The following is a 22,743-nucleotide window of genomic DNA, read 5'->3' as shown; positions in this document are numbered from 1 at the left end:
CCTTTCCTGTTTCAAAATAATAGGGCTGCAATTCGACATCTGATGTGAAGCTAAGTTGCTACATCAATTTTCTTTACAGTTGTAAGTCTGACATTTACGGAAATGGTTCGTTTAGCTTTCGCACAATGCATACAAATATTATATTATTGTTATATTATTGTTAAAACCTACTACAAAAAATGTTATTGTCCCACAGCCACATATTGTGCTTTGAGAGGGAGATTATGGTTTGCACAATCGTCTGAATTGGTAACAGATTTTGTAAGGTTTGTGAAACATCGTTTCGCTCGTACTACTGAAAATATTGATGATGTAAGTGAAAGCGTTGCCAAAGTCCCAAATGTGTCGATTCCTCTTCGTTTTCGAGAGGGACTGTCTTACGGCACAATTTGGCATATTTTGCATTTGGATCTAAACTGACTTATAAGGTCCCGCTCATAATACAACTGAAAGCCATCTGACGATTCACAACGTTGAAGATACATCGAATGGGTGCTTGAAAAACAAGCGCTGGACAGCGATCTTTTGAACAACATTTTCTTCAGCGATGAAGATCATTTCTCACTCGGTGGGTGTGTTACTAAACAAACTGTCGTATTTGTGGTTCTGAAAATCCTCAAGTAATTGAAGAGAGGCCATTAAATCCAATCTTTGGTCCAGGGATGTGATTGGACCTCAATTCTTTGAAAACGACGATGAGAAAACTATGACCGTCAGTTCGGAGCGCAATTGTCATATGATAACTGAATTTTTACTTGCGACATATAGGAACTATATGGCAAGTTTTGCATTCGTGCAAAATTTCGAACTCGAGATTTTAATCAAACAAGATATTACGATGTTAGAGAAGTCGAAAAAAGTGGGTAACGCGATTCCGTCCGGTCGGTTTTGTCTGTCTGTCCACGCTCCTACAGCCTAAACCATTGGGTCGATTGAGTTCAAACTTGGAAGTTAAGGTTTTGAGCAGATTCGCGTTAGGCGTTTTTTTAATTTTTTTTTTTAAGATCAAAATTAACAGTGGCCACCATACAATATTTTTGGTCAAAAAACTAAAATTCGAATTTTCTCAAAAACAAACCGATAGATTTTTTTTTAATTTTCTCTAAAATTTTAATTTTTACCTTGGTGTCTTTCCATAAGAAAACCATATTTTTGTATTGCTCTGGAAAGGTACCGCTCATAGAACCGTTATTTTGTTTTTTAATTTTCTCAGCAACTTATGAACTGATTTTAATAATTTTTTTTTCTGAATAAGCTCCTATATTGCCTTAACAATATCTGTTTAACAAAAGTGCAATTTTTTATTTTTTTGATTTTTAAAAAAATATTGAATTTTTATTTTTCAAAACTCTATATCTCAAAAACGGGTCAACAATTTTTTACGAAATTCAAACGTAAGACGTATATTTACAATCACTAAACAACTGCATTCCAAAAATATTTTTAGAACAAAATTGGAAAATTTTATATATAAAAAATTAATTTAAAAAAAACCGCTCTAACGATTTTCAAAATAAAAATTTAAAAAAATCAACTGTTTTTTGATTAATAAAATGGCATTCAAATTTTTGAAGACAAACTTATTTTTCAGGTAAAATTTTGAATCTTAAAATACTTTTTTTTAAATTATTTTAACTGTGCATGAGCCCGAAAGAGCGCATTATTTTGACAAAATTGTAATTACATTCCTATCTTTCATCCAAATTAATGCATTTGGTACACATTTATATGATATATTTAATAAACAATCTATTTTAAAGTGTCTATCAAGAAGTAATATCTTGGTAACTTTGTATATGTGATTTTAAAATATTATTCTTTACGAATAAGGTTTTTTCACACATATTTAACTTTCCTTAGTCTATATAAAAGAATAAATACTTAGCACAAGTTTTGCTACCAATAAAATTCTTTCATTATCATAATAAACATGTCCTTATCTATCTTTCTGCATAAAGCTAAGCTTTCCAATGAACTATTCTTTATTCGTTTTAGACATCTACCTGCTACCTAACCACACAAACAATAGGCGATCGCTTTACAATTTAAACATTCAAGGTCTGCCTCTTTCATATCTTATTTGTTTTCCATCCTGGTTCTTTTAATATGAAATTACAATAAAGCTATCTAAACCTAAAGGAAAAACGCTTTGAAGGAACAAGTTGAATCTATATGAATCGCATCGTAGCTTTATACATGATAGACACCATTTTTCATATACAAAGATCCTACCCGAGTAAAAGCAGACTTATGATTGTAAATAAAAACAAATATCGGTAAAAGATCCTAAACAGCTGACGTAAGCATGCAAAAGTTTGTTTCATCCCCTTATTAGATACAATATTAAGCCATTTTGTTTTTTATATAAAGCGCATTGATATAAATAAAAGAAAAACAAATTCATGAACCTTCATATGGAAGCTCTTTATGTGAAAATATATACAAGGATAGACTCAAATAGAATGAAGGAAATTTTGTAGACTTTTTGGGTCGAAAATTAATTATCTCCCTTATTCTGCTGGCTGCTTATGTAAATAGAAATAATATTTTTCTCTCGCTCCCTCTGAATTTCTCCACTTTCAATACTAACGCCACGCCAACGACTCGGCTTCATGTACTGGTCGCCCTAAAAGTTTCTGCTCATGAGAGTACTATGGTTTTCATTATGTACAATTGTACATATTGGCATTTATATCTTTGAAGACAAACTTATTTTACAGGTGTATTTTTAAATCTAATATATGTACTTTTTTAAACATACTCTTAGCCTACAGGAGCAAGTTCGTGCGACCCAGTCGTGCATTTTATTTTGTCTGCTATTAGAGAATACGACTTGGAGAGTATGTGGTTTCGACAGACAATTAATGGCCGCGATATTTACTAGCCACCAAGATCATGCCATTTCACAACCGCTGGAGTTTTTGTTTAAAGCTACGCGAAGACCGTGTTTATGCAGATAAATTTTTACTTTTGAGCACTTAAAAACCAACATTCGTCTAGTTATGGCTAAGATACACAATATGTGTCAAAAATAGGTGAACAATTCGGGTGGTTCTCTTTTAAATGATGTAGTGTTGCACGCAACGCTCAAAATTTATAATAACAAAGAAATATCATGACAAATACAAATATTTTACGTTTACTTTTGAAACTGCAAAATAGATGGCCCTGTGAATGCATTTCAAATATACTACTACAACCTTTTAATTTTCAAGCCAACTATCAATATCTTAAACAATACTTGTTATTATGATGGACCTTGTGCTGAATGTTTTATCCTTACAACAATGCCACTGCCCACATATGTAATTTCTGTTTTTGAAGTAATACCTCAGTGTGTATGTTATGTGTAGGTAGAATCCTACAAAACCCTACAAATTATATAATTTTATTCTTCTCCCTAATAATCATGTTAAATTAAAGAGTAAAGTTAAATATTACATTCGCAGAGTTGACAAATAAATTGTCACTAACAAACAACAAATAATTAAAACAAACCTACATGACACAAACCATCAGATCATACACACAACATTCATTATATCTCCGAAAGAAAATTTTAACATAAAATAGAGAAAAACATACAAAATACTCCTACACACACACAGACATAGTTGCATATGAAGGTACGTTTAAACACGAAAGTTATAAGGATATCCATAACATTTACCTTGATGGAGAATACGGCGAATAGTGCGGCGTATGCGCTGAATGTGATGTCCTCAATGGGAATCCGGGCATAACAAGAGGTGAAGCTCCGGTCATTTGGCAATGTGACCCTCCACCGACTCCTCCAACTCCAACTCCACTACCGCCACCGCCGCGATCTACACCACCACTACTCCCAGCTATGGAATTATTACCCGTTGACATATTTTGCGCCATCTGTTGTTGGTGGCTTACACTTTGCATGGTACCCAATCTGCAAACAAACACAAAAAGTAAAAAATTTAAAAATAAAATAAAACTTTGGCGTTAAAAGAATGTAAATGGCTACTATAGTATGTTTGTTTTGTTTTTGTATTATTTTATTTATCGGTGGGTTGTTAAGTAAGACGGAAATTTTAAATTAAAATACATAAATCAATACAAGAGCGAACAATGTTTTTATCGCCCGGTCACCGGGCCGCGCCGGGCACAGGGTGGTATGTATATTTTGTGTTTTATTTCTGTTCATATACGTATGTGTGTGTGTTTTATTGATGTGTTTGTGTATGAATGTTGTTGCCATGGGTCTATTCTGAGATAACAGGATGCTCCACACAAAACTGATTGCACGTACACGACGAGTACATACGCAGAGTTAACTTTTTTATATTTTTGTGTTTTATATCTTTTTGTTGTTATTTCACACAGACGGCCGTACAGCACAGACCTCACACGCGGAAGGATACATTTTTGTTACACAAACAAACAAATATAAAAAGTTAAATAAAGTGTTGCGCCCAGTGATGAGCCATAAGGATACAACTATAATTTTTATCGGATTGTTTGGCCAGAGGCAATGGTGCGGCGATGGCCGGCCGGCCGGCCGCCACACAACACTGCTGCTGCCGTTTTGAGTGTAAAAAATCCTTAAAAATTGCAAAATATTGTGCTTTACTGGCTTCCAATATTGCGTTACTTACACATTTGAGGTTTTTGAAACAATGAAATGAGAAATGCAAAAACACCGCATCAATATCATATATACGTGCTACACAACCTTCCTTTATGATCATCTCTTGTTTTTTTTTTCGTGTGAACACAATGATAAAATAATTGTATTTAAATTCATCATGCATTATTTGTTTTCTTTTGAGATCAATTTTACAAAAAAGAATTGAATTGGTTTTATTGTAACCAACTTCAAACTGTTTGTCATTGTTTTATTCATTGTTTATGGTTATAAAATAGAGTTATTAAAAATATAAAATATTACAGTGTTTTTTTCAGAAAAAAATGTTCAAAGAAATCCAAAAAATTATTCATGGAAGACTTTTAACATTCCACTTTAAAAATGTTTTAGAAATCAATCTGAATTTAAGATTTAGATCTTAAAAAGTGAAAAATGGAAAAATTTATGTAATTTAAAATTTTTAAAGAACAAATTGATACGTCTACTTGTCTTGTTGCATTGTGAAACTTGCCCTATTATATATTTTCAGTAAATATGCTTTGGAAAAATGATAAAGCCTTTTGGATAACTTATCAAAAAAAGAGGCTGGGATGCGACCCACAGTGATAACTTCCCATCCCGTCTGTCGATTTGTCTTGCTTAAAATACGGATTTTTGTTCGATTTTTATTTAAAAATTACTGAATACAGAAAACAACATTTTCTGTGAAGTAAGTAATATCGAAGATAATATTTTGAAATTATAAAAAGATATATGAGTCGAAAGTAAATTTTTACCAAGTCTTAGTATTATTTTTTTTTAAGTTTTATTTTTTGTAAAAAAAACTATCAATTCGATTTTTTTCAAAACTCTATCGAATGTTAAAAACAAGATTTCTAATAAGACAAAATTAATTTGAAGCCAATATTTCAAATTCTTGAAAAGATATTTGAGTCGATAATCAATTTTTACCAACTTTTGTTAAATTTTTTTAGGTTTTTAATTTTTTGTACAAAAACTATCAATTCGATTTTTTAAAAATTTTACTGAATATTAACAACTATATTTTTTGAAAGATGAAAGTAGTTTAAAGCCAATATCTACAATTTTTTAAGAGATATTTGAGGCGAAAATCAATGTTGACCAACTTTTATACATTTTTTTAGGTTTTTATTTTTTGTAAAAAAGCTGTAAATTCGATTTTTCTCAAACTTTGTCCTAATGTTAAAAACAATCAATCTTATAAGTTAAAATTAGTTAGAAGCTATTATCTCAAATTTTTGAAAAGATATTTAAATCAAAAAACATTTTTTACCAATTTTTGTTCGGTTTTCAATTTTGTGTACGAAAACTGTCAATTCGATTTTTTCAAAATTTTACTGAATGTTAACAACAATATTTTTTGAAAGATAAAAGTAAATTAAAGCAAATATCTTAAAGTTTTGAAAAGGTATTTAAGTCGAAATTCAATTTTTACCAACTATTAATTTTTTTTTAGGTTTTTATTTTTTGTAAAAAAATTGTCAATTCGATTTTTCTCAACATATTTCTGAATGTTGCAAATAATATTTCTTAAAAGACAAAATAAGTTTGAAGCCTAAATGTCAAGTTTTTGAAAAGATATTTCAATCGATATTCAATTTTTACCAACTTTGAGTAAAGTTTTTTTAGATTTTTATTTTTTATAAAAAAAAAACTATCCATTTGATTTCTCTTAAAATTTTACCAGATGTAAAAAACATTATTCTTCGTTGAACAAAATTGTTTTGGAATGAAATTATATTTCATTATTATAAACCGTTGAATGGATTTTAAAGAAAAAAATATACTTCTTTGATATCACATTACAATATTTTACATACAATTTAATTCAAGTCTCTAGCGTTTTTGGTTCGTAAGATATTTAGGGCTACCCAAAATTTTCACCTTTTTTTTCAAACTGCTACGGTAAAAAAACCACCGACGTAATTTTCTTGAGAGCCCTTTCTGCATCTTTCTGACTTATTATGTGCATAACAAAATTTATTTGAAATAGATATTATCTCTTCTGGTTCTTGAGCTTTGGACGACGAACAAAAACGTCGGAAGTACGGTTGTACGAACGTACGTACACCAGCACGCACATACATCTTTCTAAAAATCTTCTACTTCGACTCTAGGGACCCTGAAACGTCAAGAAATGTCAACATTTTCAATTTGACAAATCGGAGCCATTACAATAACTTCCTATGGGAAGTTAAAAATACCCATATTTGGTCTAGTGAAGATTACCAAAAGCAACCATTCCATCTATTAAAAATAACGGTACGGTGCATGGGCTATCGGAATTTTTGGTCAATGATAACCTTTATCGGACCATGTGCTTCCTGAAAATCAACGTCTCGGTAATATCAGGTTTCGTAACAGCGGCGCAATCAGCTATACAGTGCGTAAGATAATAGACACTGTACAGCAATTATATTTTAAAACAATTAATGTCTGGTTTTGCTACAATAAAATGTTTGCCTAGATTCTGCGATATCACAGTTTCTGAGCATTTTCTCCGGGGATATGTCAAGTCTGAAATCTTAAGGAGTAAGCTTCTTTGCAAGATACCCATTAAATCTTTTGAATCGGCCAACATTTACATGATATTACGTTTATACAATAAACAGCATCAATAGAAAATATAACCGATAACACAAATTTTAAGTTCAATATAAAATTTAAGTGATGATTCAAAATTTTAGATGAGAACTAGTGATGAATTACCCTTTACAAGCCTTATTTTTAATTTTCATACTTTTTTGCTGGAATCATTAATTTTATTTGCTTATGAAGGAAACTTGCTTTCAGACCTCCAATTTGACATTTCAAAAACAACAAACCATTCCCAACTTTTACAAAGAAAAAATTCATCAAAATCACAACCTTGACTTTGAAGTTTATGTACCTAACAAATTTACTCCAAGGCCACAACGTTGATCCACTGTAAACTAAGAACAATAAAAAAAATAAAGAATGCTTCATCACCGAAATAAACTTTATAATCCAGTTACAAATCCAACTAATATGTCTGTTTCCCCTTAGAAAAAAAAACGAGCATTTTGATGTTGTGCTTTTTAACATTCCCCCATCATCATGCAGACTTTTGTGATATAGAAGAGATATAAAGGTATCCCCAAAAAGATATATATCACCTGTTTCCTAATGCCATCATGATCGTAATCCTTACGAATCTTGTGTAGGTACATTTATACATTGGGAAAGGTATCCCAGAGGAGGCAAAATAAGATTAGAATAATGTTTTTATCGGTGTTGGGGTGGTGGTTTTTTATGTTGTAGTGATGTTTTGCTGCGCTATTTCGTCAGACTTTGTTTTTCATTAATCATCGTTATTTGTATTTGTGTAAAGGTATACCTCCATCTAATGTACCTATATAGTTCTAAATCCTGTACTGCTATGTTCTCTTGCTTATCCTGTATCATTGGTTAGAGTCAAACACGTGCTTTTGCAAATAGGCACGTTTTTATGCTATACCAAATGGATATGGTGAAGGTTTCAATTATTCGATTTTGTAAAAATAATGTGTCATGGGTAAAAACTCAGGGTCCTGATAACGATATTTGTAACACTTAATATTTGTTTGGCACGTGTGTGTGCTTCTGCTTATGGTCTGATTATAAAATCTCTGTGTGACATTTTTAGAAATATTTAGTCATACTTAAATTATTTCATGGTTTCAGTTTGAGTAAATATTTATAACTTTTTGTTTGACTTTTGGCTGTAATTAGTCGTTATATGGTTTTATTGAATATTTTTCAAAACCATTATAATAGAAAAATAGTAAAGTAATACAAAATTTAGAGCAACCAAAAGTTCTCTAAGCGGAATTTTGTTAAATTATTTGCGATTTTTGACTAATTAAGAAAATACAAGATTTGGAAACCGAATTTATTTGCAAGATTGTTTTGAAAAGAATATTTTTTAAATATTTTGTTTAATTTCTGTTTTCAATATACAATAATTGTAGTACACATATATAAATACACGTCGGTTTAAAAATCAATTGCCGTTGCTTACCAGTCATATTATTTTTCAGGACTTATAACACATTTAACTACATTTGTAGGGAAGGGAAAATGAAAGCCTGCTGGTTTCAAAAATGAGTAAGTTTAGCATAATTTAATAAAAAAAAAGTACCATATATGGCTCTGGGAAGAACGAGATATAGGTTTTGTTCACAACTTAGATGTACTACAGTACATAATATGTTGTTGACTTTTATTTAACCCTTGCCACATAATCCCCTTGATGATTTCAAAAACGTGTTTTTTTTTTAATCTATTAAATTTTAAATACAATTATTAAAGTATAACATATTCAAAATATACAGCTACAACAAAAAATATTATAGTATAATCCTTTTTAAGCCTGTCACTATATTTGATACCCAATCGTTTTGTTGATTCTTTCAAAAAATTCACATATGTAGATATGCATTACTTTTTGTATTTTTATGAGTTCACGTTCTTTGGTGTCATTATCGTGGAATAATATGAGTTTCGCGACTTTAATTTTGAAAATGACAAGACAAAAAAAAGTAAAAAAAAAAAAATTATCGCCACCCTCGCTACTTCCGTCAAAGAAGGATTTACTATATATCCTGAAAATATACCTATACCCATTAATATATAACACATCATGAAGCAATGCCAGAAGGACCAAAAAGCAAAATCCATCTGCAAACATTAATCCGTCTGATCCGGAAATGAGGAATTACTGGCTTCCATTTCTCTTTTTTTTTTTTTTTAATTTGGTGTGCTTGTCTGGGCGTCACTCGGCGTTCGTCGTCATCGTCGTCGTTGTAGTCAATGCCTGAATATTTCATACCTGGAGGGTGAATCGTGTATATATACTTTTCGTTTAACCAAACGAACGTTGACTTCTTTTTTAAAGCTTATTCCTTTCGCTTGAGGTTATGTAACGAATGCAAGTCCTTAAAATATTTTACTCGATGAGTTATTCGTATAGCGCTAGTTGTACGAATAAGGGTCGAATTTTATACTTTAAGGATAGCTCTATACAGTACCTACCTACCTGGTGTATTATGAATGAATTCCTTTTTTTCATAAGGATTAATTAAAGCCTACGCATAATTTTAAGATTAAAAAGGGTAATTATTGGAAATGTTTGGGTCTGCGCAAGAATTTTTTCAGTGTCCTTACAATTTGTTGGCAAGATTTTTTTTTTCAATCTGACCTTTTAACATTTTTAAGTGAACCGATAATCATCGATCAACGATGACGGGAAATTTATAATTCTTTTGGATAAATGAAGATAGTTGTAACTGTCATAGTTATAGGGGAATTAAATTCCTACACTAAATATTACCTAAATCAATAAACAAATTTGTATTATTTGTTTCGGCTAAAGTAAATAAAATAAAAGCTTTGGTTTCAAAATAATTTGCTCATTTTTAGACCTTTTTTAAAGTTAATAATACAAAAAAGTGTACAAGCGCAGAAACAAATCAAATGTACACTGTGGCGTATACGTACTCTTTTTAGTGATATAGCTTAAATTGACTCTAATTTTGTATGTAAACTTAACTACTTGTATGTTAATTTTTAAGATTTTATTAGCAGTAGAGGCAACATATTATAAAACCAGTTGCCTTTTTTTTGTTTAAAGAAAACTCCCTTTGGGTTTCGTACCTTTCTCACTCATTTGTTTAAAGTTTTATAAAGAGTGAACTAAACTGTTTTTTTTTTTTTAATTCAAGAGCAATTTTTACAGCAGAAAATGGTGAACAAATATAACCCCATTGTTTTTTTGTATCATTGTTTAGGTATTTCAAAAAATGTTTTAAAATATTCTCATTCCTTGAAGACATCAAAAGTTAAAATACCGTTCTACATCTCGGTAAGACTCACAGTTTTCACAACCGACAAAGGAAAAAGTGATTTATAAAATATTTTAAATTTTACTTTCTCAATCAAATATTAAACGTAAAGATATGTTTGTACGCAGAGGGTTGTACATATTTTATTGGAAGTACAAAAGTCGCAATAAGAAATCCCATACCCACAAAAAAATAAAAATAAAAGCAAACAAAAAAAAGTAAACAATATCATATTGACATCATTAACATTTTATTAAAATTTCTTTTATCTGAGAGTGCCTCATAGCTACCTTACATATCTACCCACCTATGCACATAAACATTTTAATAACCACTCCAACTCATGGGAGTCTCCAGTGTCCTACGTTCTTGAAATACCTCGAATATAAAAGGAATTCTCTACAGTGTCGTCCTTATATCAGGAAAAAAAAAAGTGTTACAAACTGTTACATTTTTTCAGTCTTAAATTACCTTTTTATCTCAAGATTCTTTTTATTCCATTTTTTTGTTCTTCAAAAATAAAATCCACTGCCTTATTTTCCAAAAACAGAATCAAAAAAGGAAATAAAAAAACATAAGTATATAAATATTTAATAACCTTCCCTATATTAGATGTGTAGCAAAGGCAAGACTGCTGCTGCTGCGTGTATAGATATCCACTTGAGTTCCATGCACCACACTGTAAAATGTTATTTTATTGGGTATAGGTACTCTTACTCTGTATAGTATATATTTGCATATACTCTTCGAGTATAAATACGTAAATTCCAATAGGCTCTAGAGTTTTGTGCTCCTTGTATCGTGCGAATTCGTTTTCTGCACGCAGAGCATACATATACTCAGAAAAATAAAAGAAGACGACATCGAAGGATACAAAACAACAAGAAAAAAAAATGAAGAATAAAACAAACAATAAAATTTGTAAATAAGTAAACAGACAGGGAAAAACCTTAAGAAGCTTAAAGGATTCCCGGCGTAAAATTACTCTCAAGTGGAAATAATAAAAAATGCTATGCGCGCCCGCATACACAAATTCAAAAAAACAGAATAAAAAAAATGTACACAAAATCACTTGAGAAGGAACCAAGCCAAAGAGGAAATCTAGACTTGGTTGAGGGTGTGTGAGCAAAGTCCTTAAATTGTATTGTATGCTCTTGGCAAATAAAAGCACGCACTGGCACATAAATAGACATAACCTTCAATCTCGTCCTCGACCCCCTTCTTTTTGCTTTTATACATCTCTCTGTCACTCTTTCTTCCTCTGAAGATAGTCCTTTTCTTTTCGCTTTAAACAAAAAAAACAAAATAGAATGAAATTAAAAAAAAATATATAAGAAAACTTGAACTTAAGAGATTACAAATTTCAATTGTATGAAACCAGAGAATGATGCGGGGGAACTTATTACGTTCGCAACACTAAATAGTCCTTATTAAAGTTCATTCACAAGGACTCTCACACTCTTTGTGTTAGTGTTTTCACTATCCTATCTATTGCAGGAAATGACATACAAAAATGATGATAATAACGATATTCATGTTTGACTGAACAACTCGTAAAATGATGAAAGAAGGATCAAGTTTTTTGGGCTCCATTTATTAAAAGGCATTATATTATACCCAATATCTACATTTTATACACATAAAAAACTCTCGACCGTACGTATATTATAGTGTAACAAGGATATACACAAATTTTGTGATAAACAAAGTATAGCGGAATGAGAAAATATCACAGACTATAGGTATACATCATAAAATAATGTTGTTAGGTTAGGTATAGGTACCTATGTTAAGTGGTGTATTCATCTGCAAACATACCTCATCTCCGGCTTAAATTCAACCCCAAAATTTAGGCCCAAAAAATAACCATTCAACAAATATTTATGCAACAAGAAGGAGTCTTATCGCGTATTTGACGTTATTCGTTTCGTTATTCTCTCCGGTATGCATCATTTTTACCCATCAAAAACGATTTTAACGCTCTTGGCAATCCGGGTAGTTTAAAAGGATGTAGAAAAAATATAACGACGGATACCTACCACCAAAAAAAAAAAAAAACAAAGCAAAATCAAAATCAAAGAGGGTCTTCTCTCTAGCCTCGAAAAATATGAACATAATAAAATAATGATAGGAAAGCTCGCTACAAATGCCGGAGGCGGACATTTTTCGCCATTCCTTAAATAGAAGCCACCCCAAATATTTTAAATACAGGGTGTTTATGGTGTTCTTTTATTTAGTTATAAAAAAGGTCGTTATGCAGGATTCTTTTCATAGATTTCTTGAACGTGTTAACTTTATATTTACAAACATAATTTGAATCTAGGGGATGATTTATTTTTCTAGATCAAATAATTCTTGTTCAATTTTTGAAGATCGATAATATGTTGTTTTTATTGAATTCAAACAAAACCAAACTTAAAAATTTCAGTTATTTAAAAAAAGTCATTAGTTTTGTGCGTTTTTTTTTCAGATCCGTGATTGAAGTTGTCACGATTTGTTGTTAAATAGTTCTCTAAATTTGGACATTCGAATCAAAGGGCCTAAAAACTTCACTAAGGCGATGTTTTGATAATTTTAAAATGGGATTTCTTTAAAGTTTATTAAGACTGAAACACCCTTTAAACACATATGAAAATTGTATACACGTGTCGGTTGTGTTTTGACAGAATGACAATTTCCCAGCAAGGCCAAAAAAGATCTTCCGCACGCAGCCTTACATACATAAATATATATATTGGTATATGAATAAACAAAAATGTCTGTCCATTGAAGGGCCTGATGGTCTGATGGGATTTTCCAGCGAAAAAAGGGAAAACAAACAAAAACGAATACTATATATTCCCTTTATAGGGTAAAGTATGAAGAAAAAAAAAGAAACCGTTTGAGAAGAACATTTTAAGGCAATCCCTTAATTCGATTTTTTTTTCTTTTATTTTTCAAACATTTTGGATCATGCATACAACCAGAACAACCACCAGTCAGTTTCTGTATATTTCTAAGAGCTGCTCTTGGTTATCCTTGTGTGAACACAAATATTAGTCACCAAATTGCAAAGGAAAAAGGTTTAACAAAAAAAAATTATCTCGAGGGTGTTTGCTTTACACTCTGGGTTTCTATATTATTATTATTATTATTATTGTGCCGTTTGGAGGGGTCCTGATTGAAGACTCCTTGTGTTACTAGATTTTTTTTTTGAATACTCCTTCCATTGTTGCATGATTAATGTCATTTGCAAAAATTTTATCATCAAACCGAATCGTCAATTGGAATTGCATATATCCAATTGAATGTTTGTTGGGTATGGTATATTGGGTTTATGATTATTGACTGTGACGATGACTTGCAAAAGCAACGGTAATGTCGACGGCAATGATTGTTGCATTCAGAAGGGATGTGTATTTTTTTTGTTGTATCTTTTATGAAATAAGCTAATAAATATTTGAGATGGAAAGGGGAAATCGAGGGTGGGATTCAGAAGATATTATTTTGACTAAACCTTTGGGATTAACTGGGGGAGGAAAAAAATCTGTGGGGGCAGATGATGTGCACAATCAAAATAAAAAAAAAAGATGGATTTGAATCTACAATTAAATATTAAATATTTGCTCAATATATTACAGATGATGCAATTTTTTGTTTATTTGTTTGCTGAAAATTATATGAAAATGAGATCTATATGCAATTATATAAGATATTTTTATTTCAAAAAAGGGGGTTTGGTGCTCCTAAAAAGAAAAAATATTTTTCAAGAGGATTCAGTTTATCCGGACTATGTTTGAGGTATTCATATAACTGGCTACAATCACAATAAACACTATAGATATATCACCAGCAAATGGCGAAATTTCCTTTTTAATCTATTAATAAACTTTATTTTGAAAAATTTACTGTTCTCCGATGCCATCCAAATTCCAGGTATTGATAATTCAGAAACGAGCAATGCTGATACTGCAATTAAAAGAAAAGCTTCTTTGGCATATAATCTATATTTTGACTTTAATTATTTCTTTGCTTTTGAAAGAGGATTAATACAGCAGCACAATATGATTTTCTTAATCAATTAGCACATTTGTTGCTGTAAATTCTTTTACGCTATATTTTTAAGGTCTTTACTGGATTGTAAGGCATTTGCATTAGCTTTTAAATGTCCATAAAGAAAAAAGCTTAAAAGTGTTCAATCAATACATCTCAGTGGATTAACTCTTTAAAAAATAACACACAGTCTTCCCTTTTTAAAATAAATCTACAATACTTTCCTACTTACTTAAGGTGGCGCTACAGTCATGTGTGAACTAGGGCCCCACCCAACAAACTTCTCCATCTAGCTCGGTCCAAGGACATCTACAATAACCTCTTCTAATTTCGGAGACATGAGCTCATTGCTCACTTTTGAATAGTTATTAATTTCTAACTTCACTTCAGCACCACTTAACTTCATTACAAAATAAGCATCAAACAGTTGCATAAGAAGAAGCCTATCTAAGATCATTTTTCATTATTTTTTGGAGCCCTAAATAAGAGAATTCTGCTTATTTCGTAAGTCCCAAGTGAAAGTGGGCTAAAAGTTGATCATTTAATACAAATCTGGACAATTTGAATGCATTTCATAGAAATGGGTTTAAAAACGAAAAAGATTGACGAAAAATCGAAAAACCAGTGTTTTCGTCAACACTACGGGCTATAAAGACAATATTTTCCAGTTTATGAACGACGCATCAGACTGTTTTCATTCTTCAGGTCACGGTTTACCAGCTTAAATTCTTTAAACTGATTTACTATTTCGAGATGTAAAGATGCTTTAAAGAATCTTAAATTGTTTTAGTTCTGGAACTTGAAAATTGTCACCATTTTTGTAGAGAACTTTCAAAATTTAAATACTGTTTTGCAATGAATAAGGATGAAAGCTTGAAAAATACACAGCTGCCCAAATATTGGACTATAGAACACAAAACGTCTTATTAGAAAACGTAGCTTTAATAACTAAATAATTTGCATAAGAAAATGTAGTTAGTTGAATTTTTAACTTCCCATTGGAATTTATTGTAATGGGTCCGATTCGTCAAATTGAAAATTTTGACATTTCTCGACGTTTCAAGGTCCCTAGAATCGGAATAAAAGATTTTTAGAAAGATGTCCGTACGTTCGCCACGTTTTTTTCGTCGTCCATATCTCAATAACCAGAAGAGATATCGATTTCAAATAAATTTTGTTATACAGACAATAAGGCAGAAAGATGCAGATAGGGCTCTTAAGAAAATTGCGTGGGTGGTTTTTTTACCATAAATAAATAAATAAATTGGGTGGCGCGACAGTCCGTTGTGAACCAGGGCCTAGTGACTTACAACTCTTAACCATTCCTGTGAGCGATTACTGTTGTCAGGAATGGCAGGGACCTTCAATTTTTAGGCCGAATCCAAACTGCTAATTTGAGAAAGCAATTTTTCATGACAAGATTTACTCTTGAAGGATTTGTCAATTCCTCGCAAGAGGCAGTACCCCCGCAAATTAGTTTTTTTTTTTTAAATTAAGGTAGGGATTGAACCCAAGACCCCTTGCATGACAGTCCAACGCACTAACCATAATGACACGAGTACTGCTTGTTTTTTTTTTTACCATAGCAGTTTGAAAAAAGGGTGAAAATCTTGGTTAACTAAATATCTTACGAACCAAAAAAGCTAGAGACTTGAATTGAATATTATATGATATATTGTAACGTGAAATCAAAGAAGTATATTTTTTGAAAAAAATCCATTTAACGGTTTTTTTTTAATAAATCGAAAAAAACTGAGAAAAAAAAATTTGCCACGTCCAAAATTTTACGACTAAAATATGATTTCATCTCCAAAACAATTGTGTGCAACGAAGAATAATGTTTTTGACATCTGATAAAATTTTGAGAAAAATCGAATTGACAGTTTTTGTTTTATAAAAAATAGAAATCTAAAAAAAATATGACTCAAAGTTGGTAAAAATTGATTTTCGACTCAAATATCTTTTCAGAAATTTGAAAAATTGGCTTCAAACTAATTTTATCTTATAAGAAATATTGTTTTTTAACATTCGATTAGATTTAAAAAAAAAAATCGAATTAACAGCTTTTTTACAAAAAATAAAACTCTAAAAAAAAACAATACTAAAACTTGGTAAAAATTTGCTTTCGACTCAAATAGCTTTTCAAAAATTAATAATATTGTCTTCAAACTTATTTTATTTCACAGAAAATATTGTTTTCGATATTCAGTAATTTTTATATAAAAAATCCAACAGTCCGTTTTTTCATAAAAAATAAACTCTACAAAAAATAGTACGCAAATTTGGTAAAAATTGGTACGAGTACATATAGACAAACTTTCAAGCAAAACAAACCGACAGACGGGATGGGAGGTTATCAGTGTGGGTCGCATCCCAGCCTCTTTTTATGATATGGTATGCAGGTACATAGTTCTAGACAGACATATGTTTAGGTGATAGACATTTCACCGTATAGAATTGTTAAGATTCTAAATTTTCCATACCATAAATACCAATACAACAACTTTTAAATAATGATTTAAGTAAATTTGAGCATTTTGTTAAAATTATTAAAAATAATAAAAAAAATTAAAAAAAAATCTGCAGCCTTTATTATATTTAATTTTTATATTTTCCACTCCAATTCCTGTCAAATTGAATTTAATTGCTGAACAGCTTTCAAAAGAACAAAAACTCAAAAATTAAAAAACAACAACATCTATCTACGTATCTATGTCGACATTCACACTCACTTCTGATTCAACGCTAATTTTAAAGGAGTTGGTGTCCTAATGGCAATATACTCGCAATTACCATTCTGTAGGTAGGTTGATAGGAGTTAGTATGTACGTATGTATGTATGTATATCCATCAAAGAATTCCAATTCGAAAAACATCACGGACAACGGACATTCAAAATGAAACTGCTTCGCGGTGTTTTAGCTAAAGTTGATGTTTTTGTTGTTGTTTGTGTTATTGTTATACCTACAGCAGAGAGAAGTCTCTCCTTCTTCCATCAAATTCAATTCAAACCTGAACCCAAAAATATCCACACGCCTACATCACCACCATCGTACTACACCGCACCACACCACACCACCGCACAGCACCACACCGAAAATGTATTTATTTCGAAACTAATTTATAATTCATCCGGGTATTTCATTAGGTTTAATTTGAAACACTTTTAGACCTTTCGACCGAATCTACCGAAAATGTGTGTATATTTCGTCCTGGATACCAAAAAAGCCAAACTTAGGTATTCTGTTTTTGGCTTCCATCAGAGAATGTATAGGTAGTTTTTTTTTTTTTTGAGTTGTTGTTGTTTGGTTGGAAAAGAGGAGCAGTGGCGTTGGCAATGGGGCGTTATGTTGGGTCGTTGTTGAAGAAGGGACTAGGATTTTTTGGGATTTCGGCAACTGACTGTTTTTGTTTTGTTATATGTCCGTTCCGTCCTGCCAATGTAACTTGATGGGTATTAGGTTTTTACTTTTCTTGTTGCTGTTGTTTATATCATCTCCGTCGGTCGTCGTTGCGTTGGCTATGTCGTAGCTAGCAACCGATTTGGTCCTTTTTAAGGAGATTCGACAAAAGGTAGGTATTTGAGAGAAATAGGATGCGCACATTTTATCTTCTTCTATACAGACGAAAAAATATTTTACTTTGAATATAAATTTATGAATTATAATTTTGAATTTAATTCTGAAGAGAAAAGGTGTTTTTTGAATATCCAACTCGTAAACCTCCATAGGTACCTTTAGCTGCTTTATATATAAGGTACACGTTATCGTACATATATACCAAGTTAGATGGAAAGAAAAGAGGAGGATATAGGCAAAAGGAAGTTCATGAATAGATAGGTATGTCCTTGTCCATGTTTTAGGTCACATTCTAAAAGACACTGTCTGTTGAAGATGGATGAAGGACAATTATAGAAGATTGACGGGAAGTTATTTACCAAAGAAACAATCTTTTGTTGTCTGTTCAATTTCCCTTTTGTGGCTTATTTAATTTATATTTGCGGATGGAACGAAGATAGCTCAAGTCCTTAAAATTTTCATCTTTTTGTTGTATAGTTGTACATGCCTATACATAGAGCTATAGTTCTTGTTTACATTTACTTTCTGCCAAAAATGTTTATTTCTTTTTCTATCTTTACATGTGTATTGTTGTATGTCTCCCTTTATCACTCTTCTTCTTCTTCTTCTGATTTCTTTGACTAACGGTATATAAATTTGTATAAATGTACGACAGAGTGAATTCCTTTTTTGGTTAAAAAGATGTTGTATACGTATATTTGTGAGGAGGAAAGAAGAAGCTCTTTTGGGAAGCTTTTAGTGGTAAATAAATATTTATACAATATTATCGTTTTGTATTGCTGCTATACTTGTTCAGAGTTAGATTGATTGGCATTAAAATTTTATTGATAGATGTTTTCCTTTATTTAATTTTTGTATTCCAGTAGGAAGGTATGTATTCAGATAGACGTCTCTTATTTTTTACTTAAAAATTTCATGTAATCCAAACAGCAGCATTAGAAATTCGAACCCATAATAAGATCACGCTTTTAATTTCACATTGAGTTAATCCATTAGCGAGAGCCGAAAAACATACAAAATAAATTCAAAATCCAGTGATGTCGATTTAACACACAAATTTAAGGGTGAGATTCTACAACAATTATAAAGTTTTGGAGCGTTGAAGCAATTTATAGTCTTTGCAAACAAAATCATAAAAACAAAACATTAAATAAACATGTGAAGTCTATTTGAATTCGCTTTTCTAAAAAATCAAATCTCTTATAAATAATACCAAAATGCTACCTTACTCTAGCACTTTCGACAGCCCATAATTGCACACACCCGATTAAGTATGCAAAAAGTGAAATTGGGTAAAATGGCAAAAAGGATATTAGCAAGAAAGGAGAGGAAAATTACAAAACATATTATGTGTGAGTATTATTTTGTGTTTATTTGATTATTTATATCTACACGCTGCGCTGTGCCCAGCACCACCACTGCCTTCACCATTGCTGCCGTTGCTGCTACCGCCCAACGCAGCAGCGCCCGCTCAAAGTCTGATGGATATATACGGGTATACTGTAATCGAGGTTTTTTGTTCGTTATCCTGTACAATTTCCATCAGAGCATGCTGCTGGTAGTTTCATGTTACATCATTCGAGCTTGTTGTTGATTTTTATTTTTCTTATTACTCGCTTTATACTTTATATGTATATAGCTTTATCTTTAGGTAGACTATAGGTACCTACAACATATACCTATAAAGTTTTGCGCATGCACGAGAATAAAATTTGCATAAACTCAATAAAGCAAAAAACAAGGATATAAAGGATGCTGCATTGCATGATGTTGAAAACCATCGCACATATTGTATCTCACGTTGAGTTTTATTCTCTACTGTTGAAATCCGATTTAAGTGAATGTGATAGGACACTAACAGTTTGGCATCATGTTTAAATCCACACATTTTCTGGATTCGTTCTTTTTCAGTTTTTCAGTTCAGTTCGGTTCGGTTCGGTTTTTTTTGTATGATTTTATTCTGCAATATAGAGAGTTAAAATCCATTTTGCACATACACATCCTGTTACGTACGTGACCCTTTGGTAAAATCTTTATAATATTGTATTCGAGGTAGGTATAGGTAGTTTCTATAAGAGAAATATGTCAGTCGGTTTTTGCTACACTACTTTTCCATGGCTAAGGGTATATGCTCTTAAACTTCTCGCTGGTATATGTATAGGAACTCAGTACTCCTGCTGAAACCTTAGAAACGTGTTTCTTCGAAAGACACTAACCACACACCACTATATATAATATAAGGGCTTTGTTGAAGTGGCCAAATGAATAAGAAGAAAGAAAAAAAGGGCAGAAAAAAAAAATTTACCAGATTAACCTTTCAAACTACTCATAGATACGTCGGAATGAATTGTATGTGTTTAGGGAGTGCGCACAGAGAGCACCTTTCACTATACCTACGTGCATTATGTAATTCAATCTTGTTGGAGGTCGGAGTTGTTATTAGCTTGGCCTTTTCTTTTCTCTCTCTCTCTTTTATTTTTTGAAGGATTCAAAGATAGTTTTACCTGTGTAGCTACCTATAGTCAGTTTATTTTCGTTTTGTCTCTCCAAAAAGGTGCTTGTCAATTTGTGACGAGTTCGTCTATTTAAAAAATGATATATAAGGGATCCTTACTACTTATCCGTTGCAAATTTTAAGCACGTACTTGAGCATTTTCTTTTTGGCTTTTTGTTCAAAAACGTAAAAAAAACTACAACAACTTACATATAGCAGCCCATTCAAAAAAAGAATCCCTTTTTAGGTTAGGTATTCGACATTCCAATACCTTTAAAAAAAAACTGACAAATTCAGATAAGATGATGAGAAGATGTTGTAGTAAAAGCAGATGTTAGACGTCTTCTTACATATAATTAAGTACAATAGACCCGTTTTTTTGTTCCTTTCTTTTTTGATGCTAATGGCAATCATCCCCGAAATTTTCTAAAATCCAAAACCTCACACGCTTAGAATTATTTATTATAATAGAAAAAGGAAGTTTTCTTTCTTTGAACAAAGGTATATAGGTTGGTTATAGGTATCCCTTTTTTTCTATTGTGAACTGAATTTTTGAAAATTAAACATGTAATGATGATTTAAGTGTGATGATATTTTATTAATTTTATATCTTTTTGTATCTTTTTGGTAGTTTTTCGTTTTTCAGTGTTAATTGCCTTGAGCAATAGAATATTTTTTGTTCGTGGTAATTATAGGGGAGGCAAATAGACGGACTCAGATGAAGATAGGAAGACAAGATATATAATTTAATTTTAAAATGAAGTGGATGCATTTGTATAGAAAACTTTAAATTGATTTAATGGTGTATAGGTATAATTTTATTGAAAGTATTACGGTGTCAAAATATTATGAAAGATGAGGCAATTATTACAAAAAAGCGGTATTTTTGGGTTTTTATTTGATTTACTTTTTTTATTAGCTTAGTTTTGAACATAAGTAAACATCTCAAAGATTTAAGACAATCTACGACCAAATGAATCCATTAGGAGGATTTGGAAGCGGTGTGGACTTTGATGAATGACATAAGGTTTTTGAGGAAAAATTTGAATACACATTGAAATTTTATTCTTCTCCTAATAAAAGTTTCAAAAGAACTGAAGCAAGCAATTATTTTAATTTTATTAAAAAATATTTAATTGTTATATTACTGATAATAATTAAGTGAAATTAAAATATGTTAACACACTCAAATTTCAAGCTTTCAAAGTGTTAAAAATCGAAAAAGTTTTAGAAAAGGGAGATTTTTTTAGAACAATTGTATTTAATGCAAAAATCATGGGTACCAATAGTTAAAGTTTATTAAAATTGTAAGGTCATACATTTTAAAAGAATTCAAATTGAATATTTGATATTGATGTTTGATGTACATACATATATGTATAATATAAATTCACAGTTAGTAAAGTAATGTATGCCTAAAATTGATTTTGACTTCAAAAACATTTTAATTTACAGATAATACCATCAATATATGCAGAAAGTATTTTTAAAATAGTAATTAACATTTTCTTACAAAAATAAGTGTTTCCAAAATATTGAATATACGTACTGGGGCGTGGTAGCCCCCTTATTTTAAAAAATTACAACACAAAAAGTATTTGCGATATTGATTTAATTATTTTGTCTGTGTATAGAAGCACATTTAAAGTTTTATTTTATTAAGTTTTAAAAACGACATCTCGAAGGTTCTTATCAATGCACTGAGTTAGTCGGATTTTGAAATTGTTTTCCACTTTTTGCAGCATATCTGTGCTTATATCGGCGATAGCCGATAAATACGAAGGGTCTTTGGACGATCAGTGTATACCAACGGTTTAAGGTAACCCCACACGTGTCTGCTGTGGCGACATTCTGTTGAAACCACACTTCCCCTACATTAATTTCTTTAAGTTTGGGCAGAAAAAATCCACAATCATTCTAACATAACGTTCAGAATTGACCGTAACTGGTCTTTCGTTCTCTTGAAAAAACCATGGGCCAATAATGCCGATTCTGGATATTGCGCAACAAACAGTCACACGCTCTTTATGCAGAGGCTGCTCATGAAGTTCTCTCGGGTTAGTGGGGCTCCTGAAATATGGAAATGTGCCTCGTCACTTAAGAAAACAATGGCATCCTGAGGCAGGTTTTCGAGAAAGGCTTCACATGCATTTTTTC

General features: G+C 31.3%; 1 protein-coding gene across 3 annotated transcripts in view; it reads right to left on the bottom strand.

Annotated features, from left to right (window-relative positions):
- LOC129945619 (teneurin-a) overlaps positions 1–22,743 on the bottom strand; it is a 609,733-nt gene that overhangs the window by 155,981 nt on the left and 431,009 nt on the right. For all 3 annotated transcript variants that reach the window (XM_056055457.1, XM_056055458.1, XM_056055459.1), the window contains one exon: positions 3,671–3,922. In XM_056055457.1, the coding sequence (XP_055911432.1) occupies positions 3,671–3,922 (252 nt within the window). The remainder of the gene's footprint in view (positions 1–3,670; positions 3,923–22,743) is intronic.

This window comes from Eupeodes corollae, chromosome 2 (assembly GCF_945859685.1).
Source record: "Eupeodes corollae chromosome 2, idEupCoro1.1, whole genome shotgun sequence".
Lineage (NCBI taxonomy): Eukaryota > Metazoa > Arthropoda > Insecta > Diptera > Syrphidae > Eupeodes > Eupeodes corollae.
Note: the sequence above shows the minus strand (reverse complement) of the source record. Positions and strands in the feature narration are given on the sequence as shown.